Here is a 10,710-nt window from a genome sequence, read left to right on the forward strand (position 1 = left end):
GTTGTAATACAGTGCTGTACTTTAGCCCAACCTGTGTCCAGGGTGTGGTCAAGGACCAGCTCATAGGAAGTATGACTGTCCCGTTTACCCCTGGGCCAACCAGCCACAGATCACCAATGCAACACAACATAACACCAAGGGTATAGGGCAAAACCTTTCTGACTAGACTGAATATATTTATACGCACGTGTGTGTGTGTGTGTGTGTGTGTGTGTTTAGTCCTGTTGATTTTAGGCTGCACAATTTGTGAACCTTTACACAACCCAGAGGCTGAGATCAATGTACGCTGTTAGCTTTGGATGGTCCTGCATGTGCAAGGCCACCCGAATCAAGCCACCGCGTTGCGATGTGTTCTGTGAACTCATTTAACTTCCTTTAATCTGTTTCTTTCTGTGTGTGTGTATGTGTGTGTGGTTTGTGTGTGTGGATTAGTGCCTGAGAGAGAGAGAGAGAGAGAGAGAGAGAGAGAGAGAGAGAGAGAGAGAGAGAGAGAGAAAGTGAGTATTGCTACATGGAAGAATATAAATGTATGATTATTTATGAACACAATTTCAACTGAATTTGATCAACTAATTATGACGTCACTAGAATGAATGATATGTAATATGTAATATAATCTATCTATCTATCTATCTATCTATATGCTGAACTGATACTGTAAAAACAACGGCAACACCACCGGTGAGGATTCAATAATTAACCGAACAGAAACTCCGGGTGTTGACGCGCGGTCGTTGGCTGATTGAGGTTACATGAGCTCTGTGAACCAACGTGTTTGATGGTTGGTTTTGGGGCGGGAAAAGGGGTTAAGTTAAGAAGAAACTCAGACATCCAACAATCACACCGACTTCCAACGCTTCCTTATTTATTCGAAAATATGAATAATATCGTAAAACAAATAGAAGGCTTGATCTGAATTTAGGCTAATTCTTGGTTAAATATTTAAATCAATTACAAATATTTTGTCAATCCTCAATCAAAAACATGAAAAACTGATTTGATCAAAGGTTTGTTCATAAAGCAATCTCACAATACAAGAGGTCAGAATAATTAATTTATTCTACTATTCCTTTTAATATTAAATGTTAATAATAATACAAAGAATAATAATAATACATATAGCCTAATAATTATAATAATTAATGTTATTATAATTTTTTCATTTATTTTTATTAGGGGTTTGACTATTCCTGTTATTATCAAACTTATTATTATTCTAATTATTATTATTGATATAATGGTTGCTACAATATTTAAAGAGGACAGCGTTGGAAAGCTTCAGCATGTCTACTGTTATGTTGTAGCCTAAATCTGACCGAAATAAAGAATTATTAGCCAACCGCTAAATAGATGGATCTATTCCTATTTATTCCGTTCCTAAACATTCCTAGGTGTTGACTGCTCATCCTCTCGTCTTAACAAAAATTACGCACTGAAATGGCCTGAAATCCTTGTTTTGTTTAATACTTTTATTGATTATAAAATATGATCGTATCGTTTTTTTTTTTTTTTTTACAAAATAAACAACACAACACACACACACACACACACACACACACACACACACACACACACACACACACACACACACACACACACACACACACACACACACACACACACACACACACACACACACACACACACACACACACACACACACACACACACACACACCTCGTCCGATGTCGCTGCCAAATAAGTCACAGCCGAGACAACTTTAGGTCTAGGGCGAAAGAAACTTATTCTAATTGTGATGAAGAAATCAAATTTCATGATTTAACGTCCCAGTGCGTCTGTTGGACCAGATGTTGTCTCCGGTGAATATCGACTCTCCCGTTCAAACCATAGAAACAATTCAATCATATTTCATATGAAGTCAATGCGGAACACGGGCCATGCGAGATACATTCCCACCGAGCCAGGGGGCTTCAGCAGGCCTTGGTTTATATTTTATTTTTCAGGCCAATTGTGGAGCAACTCATTATTTAGAGTATGTTTCTCTGAATAAAAGAAGCAAGGAAAGTCTTCAGCTCGGTCCTGAGAGAGTAATCCTGTCCGGCCGCTCTCAGCGGGGAGGGTTTGACTGGAAGTGATCCTCTTCGTGGTCTTCAATGTCCAGCTCCAGATCGGTCTCGTGGGAAATGTCTGAGTCCGAGTCTCGGTGTGACAGCGGCGAGGCGGCCGAGCGGGGCCCGCGGCCCTGGGGGCTCCCCGGGACCGCCCCGCAAACACTCGAGGCAACGGTTGCATCAGGGCCTTTAGGTCTCCCGGGACCCTCGTCTTCCGCGTCCCTCTTAGCCGCCAGCGGGTTCTCCTGTTGGACCAAAGTAGATAGAATTACTAGAGTGTAATGGCCATGAGGTGATGGTACTTTTTTGGTATTCTCAGTGGTATATTTTTCTTAAACATATTTATTTTTGTTTTATCTTAGGTAGGCCTACAAACAATTCCATTCGGGATTAGCGGGCCGATCATAAATGCCGTTGATGTGTGATACTTGATGATAAATACACAGGCCTAGCATGTGAATGAACCGTGTTTAAATGACCTGTTTTTCGTTTACCTGCTTGAGTCTCCGCCACTTCGCTCTTCGGTTTTGGAACCACGTTTTAACCTGATACACATACCACATATTAGAAATAATAAAATAATTAAATAACAATGGATGATATTATTACTTCTGGTGAGCACAGTTCAACATACATTGTGTAACAAATGTCCTCTCTGAATGATTAAAGACACCACTTATGTGTGGTTACCTGTCTCTCGCTGAGCTGCAGCATCTTGGCCAGCCGCTTCCTCTCCGGGGGTGACAGGTACTTCTGGGTCTCGAACTTCTTCTCCAGCTCGATGGTCTGGTCGTTGGAGAAGCGGACCTGGCCGCCTTTCCTCTTGTGCAGGGGCCGCTGGATGAACGGGGGCCAGAGCAGTGGCTTCCCTGTGGAGGGACCACACATACGATTTAAACTATAAAACTATATCATACGATAATTAAATAATAAAATAAATTATAAACATGAATAAACATGACTCAATGCTAGAGGCCGTGGTTGCATGCGCGCTTTTAGGGAAGAAGGTCGTGACAGAGAAACTATGGCCAAATATCCGCTCATGTGCTTCCTGCTGTGCGGTGAGATTATACCGCTGGCCTTGGTCTAAACACACAGAGCAGTAGGCCTAGCCTATAGGAACACTGTGATCAGGACATGCGTTATTATTAATAAGGTTCGTTTGTCCCATTACATCAGCTGCACAACTGTCACATCAGTCTCCATACGACTTTAAACACTAAGATAAGACTTTAAACACTGAGCCTATTCATGGAGATTCATGAAGAGCAAAACCACGAGATGCATGATCCACCAAACAAGGCGCCTGCCTTTAAAGCCCAATAACTCTGGAATTAAATATCTCTCCCATATTAATTACTAATAAACCATCATCAACCATGTCAACACGAACCCCCCGGAATGCTGAGCTCTGCTTTATTCAAACGGTCCTCTTCGGGGGGGTGGGGGGGGGGCGGGGGTAGAGGAAGTGCAGCGGTATGTGTGTGAGCGGAGCGGCTATCAGAGGCCGAGTGTTTCCTGAATAAGGCAGTATTGAGGATGTCGATAAAACAATCAGCGGCGTGCAGCGGCCTCCACCAGGAAACGTCTGGCCCGGGGGGAGAGGGGGAGGCCGGGGGAGACAGGAACCCACTCAACAGCTCCTGGAAGCAGATTTACCCTGCTATCGAGCCCCTCACTGCTTCCGGTATGAACGGAACGGACTTGGCTTGTGCAGAGAGAGAGAGAGAGAGAGAGAGAGAGAGAGAGAGAGAGAGAGAGAGAGAGAGAGAGAGAGAGAGAGAGAGAGAGAGAGAGAGAGAGAGAGAGAGAGAGAGAGAGAGAGAGAGAGAGAGAGAGAGAGAGAGAGAGAGAGAGAGAGAGAGAGAGAGAGAGAGAGAGAGAGAGAGAGAGAGAGAGAGAGAGAGAGAGAGAGACGGTTCGGTAGGCACACGTGCACACCAACTGCCGCGCGTCCCCTGACGGGCCCTACTGAGGAACCCTGATAGAGACAATACAGCGGTGGAATAACAAGTGATTGAGTGTGTTTTAGTTTCTACTCTGCGAGAGGACTTGCTCCTCAGATGTTTCTGAACAATGGACAGGAAAGAGTCGGGCAGCTGGATGGAGGCTGCGTTATCCTGTCCCGTATAGCATTCAAACTTTGTAGAGCAGCCTTGTTTTTGGTTTACTTACTCACTCAATAAACCACCCTACGCGCAAACACACACACACACACACACACACACACACACACACACACACACACACACACACACACACACACACACACACACACACACACACCACCACACACACACACACACACACACACACACACACACACACACACACACACACACACACACACACACACACACACACACACACACACACACACACACACACACACATACACAAACAAGTTAGATGCTGTAGGTTGTAAGTTAGATCACATTCTAATGTTCTGCTGGTCTAAGTTCAGGTCTTCACCGAACCGAAAAAAACAACGTTTATCAGTGAACAGGAGAAGTCAAGGGTTGGTTTGACCTCAGACCACAGCTCCACAGGTCACACAATACTACCAGTGAACACACTATGTTGGTTTACTTGGCTGTCAAAGCCCAGAAGTTCCCAAAGTGTGCTCCGATGCTAATGATGTCTAGAGTGTTGCATAGAAAATACAAGAAGATGTGAACGCATAATAAAACATAAACACTCTCAAAGGACCCCTCGCTGTTCCCGGCTCCCCTGAACGCTTCCCCTCCACTCACCCATGGGGTCGTGCCGGAACAGCGCGTGGGCATAGTCCCCCATGGAGCGGCTGTGCGGGTGCGCGTGGAACGGGTAGATGGAGGCGTAAGACGCGTTGAGCGCCGCCGCAGTGTGGTGCTGGAAGGCATGGTGGTGGAGAGGGGTCGGCTCGTAGATCGGCGTGCGGTAGGCCGTGATCAAACTGGTGAAGGACGAGTTGGGGGACGGGAGGGTCGGCGTGGGCACGAGGAGCGGGGCCGTGGAGGAAGAGCCCGGCGCCGACGCGGAATGAGAGGCGGCGGGCGGCGCGCCGCTCCGGCCAAGGATGTCCTCGATGTAGAAAGGCGTCGGCGGCGTCAGGTGGACAGGTGTCGGCGCGTAAAGAGGCGCGCTCATGGTGGTGGACGTTGAATGATGGAACTGCATGAGGAGAGCCGTCAACCTCCGCTGTCATGAACCGCGAATCCTCCGCCGCCCGACAGCGCTCCAGCAAGTACCGAGGAGCGCCTGGACTAAAACTCTGGTGGTCCTACTGCGTCCCACAACGGGCTAGTGGCCTGCACTCGGACATCTGGGACCTTCTCCTCCTTCGAGTTCCCAATGCGCGTGGATTCCCCTCAGGTGTCCCGGTCGGTCTGTCCCCGGTTTGGTCGGTCTGTTCCCGGTGTTGTCGGTCTGTCCCCAGTGTGGTCGATCTGTCCCCGGTGCTGTCGGTCTGTTCCCGGTGCCTCCAGGTCGCGCTAGTCTGCAGACTTTGAAGTTGTGTGTCAGAAGCCAACTGTTGCGCTTGCTGCTTCTCCTCCTTTCTTTACGCGCAGGGACTGCAGCTTCCTGCAGGGGGCCAGTGGCCGCCTGTGATTGGCTCGTCGCAGTTCGACAGGGGGACAGAGATTGTCGCGAGGGAAGAACCTAAACATATTCATTTGACAGTGTTAGCTGAAACCACCGACCACTTGTTCGTCGCGTTATTAAAACTAATAATGACGACGCGGTGGAGGGAGGGGGGCGGAGGGATGACGTCACCGATGAGATCCACCTCACGGGGATTGATTTGTCCATAGGGGGTCGAGGAGGGTGATTATCAATTTAACCAAACATAACTTAAATCACGGTTCTTAAATAGCCATTGCCTTTTGTCTCGTATTCATTCGATGTTTAACCTCGCACTTCCAACTCATCTCGGGGTGATCAGGAGTCTTTTATTAAGAAAGCATGAAATAATCTGACATGACTTTCTCTATCGAATCCACACCAGAAAAACAAATGGATCATAATAAACAATAGGCCTACTACAAATTTCCTGAATTTAGGCAAAAGCAAACATGTTTATTAACCATGTGTGGATCAAAAGCCGTAATGTTATATCCAGATATCAGCTTTAGTATAGGCTAAGTCATTATCTGGGCTCATACGGTAGCCGGCCGGGGTGATTAACTCATCATTTGAATGTTTGATGTTTGCTGGGGGGTGGATACCCTCGCTATCTGCCCGGTTATCAGACAGCCGATGAACGTGAGTCACTTTAATAGCTCACCTAATAGATCTGTATTCCCTGCGGAGCGTTTCCCCAAACCGGTTAAACAGTAACTCAACTTCTCTCTCTCTAAAGTCGTCCAGCGTGGGTCACTGCCCGCTCCTATTTCATCAGACCCTGATAGGCCCATGGCAGACCCTTGATAGGGGACCCATACATCCATCCCATTCAATGCCACATTTCGATCTGCAGCGCGTCTTGGAGAACTTTCTAACGGCTATAGTTCAGATAAATGGAGCGCAGAGTCAACAGGGCAGGAGCCGCCTGGCGACACATCCCCACACATGAAAGAGAAGCTTCACAGCTAATATTTAGACTGGGGCAATCATTGCAGGCCATTGATCGGCCAGCAGCAACCCCGTCCAGAGCAGGTGATAACTGGGCAGAGGACCGCTTATCAACTCTCTTTGTTCAGACATCTTCCTCCTTTACCTGGCGCCGACAATATCTCACATGTCCTCATCAATTCACAACAATGTAAAATCAGGTAGAGTGGCAATATTTGTACAAATATATTGATGCCATTTATTTTCATATATATATAGGCCTATATATATATATATATATATGTATATATATATATATAGGTGCTATTTGCTTTCATATATATATTTGTATAAATTCAAAAGCAATAGGTTGGTAAGCCCAGTCCTAGTTCTAATAACTTTAGCCATCATATCACAGCCCATGGTAATGCTCCTATAGGCCTAGTTGTAGGTTTCAAACAAAGGTTTCAAACATAATAACATGTAATAATGCAATAAGAACATACACGCAATAATAATATAATTACAAATGTTCTGATTGCTTTGAAACAAAAGCAAAGCAAAGGTGGATATGAGTGAAAAACACAGCACACCTTACACCATTTTCAAGAAAGTCGTTGCTATATGGCTGTAGCAATAGAACATTTTTGAAGAACAGATTATCTTTAAGATGCTAATTTGCCACTAATTAAATTGAGTGTAAATGCAACAATAAGCGGCTGATTAGCGCCCCCTATTGGATCGATTGCAGGGCAGTATCTTAATTATGATCTGGACCCCTGGTGCTTCATCCTCATGGAGAGACAATACTGCCGCCACATAATATCTGCTCACCGTTTGACAGTTGGCAAAGCACCAACTTTTTGATATTCATCCATATGTCACAAATTAATGAAATATATTTTACATTTGTATGCATAATTATAAATAATCGCTGTCTTTGTGAATAAAACGTCTATATCTGAATTAGAACAGTCTATAGGCGACACACTTTTTTCTTGCATGTAGGCCTATTTTAAAAGTACAATATGTAACCAAAGTATTTTACTATTTGTGAAGATTGGTATTCAGAATAGGGAAACATGCTAAATACTTTAATCTCCGACAACATGACACAGCCAGTATGGTCACTATAATCATCTTCTCCGACCTGTGTGTTCTGATTCACTTACCCCGGGTGGCCAGATATTAAACATATTGGCACACATACAGACTACAGCAAGCTAAATGGATAAACTGAGATTAAGCCGGATTCAACCTGCCCTAAATAGCCTTATCATATTTCTAAGAAGCTCCATGAGCAGAGCCGGCCTAAACAGTACTGGTACATCGTGGAGCTGCATTAGAAAGATAGAGACAGCTTTGAGCCAGGAAGGATTTCAAGACAGATGCAACTTGAGCTGGTTTATAATTTGTAGACAATAAATACTTATAAAACCTATACATTGGCTTATCGTCAAAGTGTATTGCTCGTCGTCCCTTTTCATTGTCAAAATAGAAAAATTGCACTTGTTTCAAAACATAATGTTGAGCTAGGCTCGTCTTGCGCTCGTTTTCGTCAAGGGCCCTCAACCTGGCAACCTGCATGAGCTCGGACCCCAGTAACCATTTTAAAACGCTTGTCCTCATGTTAATACTGCTCCTTTAATTACTCTTTTTCTTTCACTCATGTTGTCTCTATGCATGCATATATATAGAATTTCCTCAAAAGCCTATTTTTCTAAAAGACTTATGGACCACTTTTCTAATTCAATGGCCCTGAAACCAGTCCTATTAGTCAAGATAAACCAGTAGACATGTGGTCAGAGACCGGCCAAAGGGGGCGCTACAGTCGCTGATTGAACACCACCACAGTAATATGAATATATGAACCACAGTTTGACTTATTGTCATGACGTTGGTGTCAGATGATGCAGCTTTTTGTGGCATATCTACAAATATGCAGTAAGACACAAGTGCTTTCGTCAATCACACCTTTTCAACCTTTTCCTAAAGCGAGTCTTCAAATTCCATCAAACTTGCTCTTAAGACTCATTGGACTGCTATTAGTCTCCATAAATTTCAAATAAAGAATTCCAAATCCCACAGCTTGAAACACATTGGCCACGCCCACTGCATGCAAACAAGCAGGCCAATGTACATGTCACCTACATTTTTGGAATCAGCATGAAATATTATGTTATAAACTGCTTTGGTCAGAAGAAGGATACATCTCATGACTACCAAAGGCCAAAGGCAAAAGACAGGACATTGGAAGGATCAACATGTCATTCATTTAACAGAGGGAAAAGAGGGAGGGGCAGAGAAACGTTGGACCGCCCCATGGTATCAATTATCCACCATTCGCATCCCATTTCTCTGGTGACACAAAAAGCACCAACACAACACTTTCAAGCGTTCACTTCTATAATGAAAATGTTATAATGTCTAAATGTATTCAGTCCCGTTGCTTGGAGAGAATTCTTCCTTCTTGTATCTCAGCTGCATCTCTCCGTTTGTATATTGATGGTTCTCTTAAGCCAGTTACTCTGATGGGCAGTAGGGCTCTGCTGGGTGATTCCCTGTGGACCCCAGCCGGCACAGGTTGGGCTTCCTCTGCTAACACTTCTTGGGATTCAGGGCCTTGGGCCTCTAATAATAGTCAAATCTCCTAACCATTATGCCTCCTTTACTTAACCTTTGGTGAAAACGTCATCGCGTCAAGGAGAGATGAAAACGTGCTTCCTTTGAATAGGAAAAGACAGCACTGTTTTCTTTTGTTGTAGTCCCATGTACCCCAGTAGGCTTGCCGCCTACTTCCGGGGCATGGAGCCTCGCATGGTTCCAAAACATCCATTTACGGCAGGGGTTCTCAAAGTTTTGACAGCTGAGGGCCAATTTAGGAACCCAAAATTTGGCTGAGCGGCCGCCAAAGGAAAATAAATTTGGCGGGAAACGCCGTCAGCATCCCAGTGGTGAAAAAGAACATTGCACCGTGGACTTCTGGGAGTGAGGTTAAGTGAGGTCTAAATCACAAAACCGAGGTTCATCCTTTCAAAGTATTGTACAGTTGGATTAAAAATAACAAATGTAACAGGATTTAATTGAAAGCTAGAGAGAGTCGACTTTTCTCTTGATATTTATTTATTTTTGTTTAAATTAATATTGATATAATAATAATAATTTAAAAGAAATTACATCTGTATGTCATTTTGGGCCCCCAGGAATGTTTCTGCGGGCCGCACTTTGAGAACCAATGATTTACTGCGTAGGAGATCATTCATTTCCATTGCTGGCCGTTGAGTAATTTCTGACGTAAGTGCATTAAATAGCTACCTCTTTTGAATTGTCAACTGTCTATATTTTATCAGAGGCCCTTTATGATGCATATACAGATATTTATTTGTAAATGCACAGCGTAATTATGTATATTTTTTTCTTTGTAGAAGACAGATTGCCTGCTAGTTTGTTGGCTCGACTTCGCCATCTGTGAAGGTAGGCCTATCAATCAATTTACCGGGGGTAAATTGATTAAATTGCTACCTCTTTTGAATTGTCAACTCTCTATATTATATCAGAGGGCCTTTATGATGCATATACTAATCTTTATTTGAATGTGCACAGTGTAATTATATATATTTTTTATCTTGGTAGACGACCGATTTTCAGTCATTGCCTGCTAGTTAGTCAGCTCGATTTCACCAGCTGTGAAGGTATCACTGCAGTGAATCTCTGACAACTTTTATTTAGTTAGTTATTGATGTAGGATTACTAGGATCAATAAGGTTGATTAACGACGGGTTTCATCTGCTGAACCTGACGGTGTGAGCTACGGTGTTGGAGTCATAGACATCTTGGTTGGAGTAGCCTACTAGGCGGCTAGGCCTATATCATTTGTAGGGGGGTTTACAGCATCGAGGGTGTCGACAGTGCCATCTGTTGGTGTCTACTGGGGAACTGGCATCACAGGCGGTGGTGAATGGATTATAAAAACATGGAAATCCTTTTTTGTCTCGCAATATTTAAACAGCATTGGTTCAGATTGAACCCTCCCTCCAGGTGGACACTTACCTTTCACACATATGCTTGTTCTCGGTGGGTGCTATGCAGATCGACCGGTTCAACC

The 10,710-nt window shown here is 44.2% G+C and overlaps 1 protein-coding gene across 1 annotated transcript; it reads right to left on the reverse strand.

Annotated features, from left to right (window-relative positions):
• Positions 1–1,451: 1,451 nt before the first annotated feature.
• On the reverse strand, positions 1,452–5,748 carry hhex (hematopoietically expressed homeobox). Its single transcript, XM_056576627.1, has 4 exons — positions 4,826–5,748; positions 2,763–2,941; positions 2,567–2,617; positions 1,452–2,317 (listed from the first exon to the last, which is right to left on the reverse strand). The coding sequence occupies exons 1-4, from the start codon at positions 5,229–5,231 to the stop codon at positions 2,069–2,071; spliced, it is 885 nt and encodes a 294-aa protein (XP_056432602.1). The 5' UTR covers positions 5,232–5,748; the 3' UTR covers positions 1,452–2,068.
• Positions 5,749–10,710: the final 4,962 nt, after the last annotated feature.

Source organism: Gadus chalcogrammus, chromosome 18 (genome assembly GCF_026213295.1).
Source record: "Gadus chalcogrammus isolate NIFS_2021 chromosome 18, NIFS_Gcha_1.0, whole genome shotgun sequence".
NCBI lineage: Eukaryota > Metazoa > Chordata > Actinopteri > Gadiformes > Gadidae > Gadus > Gadus chalcogrammus.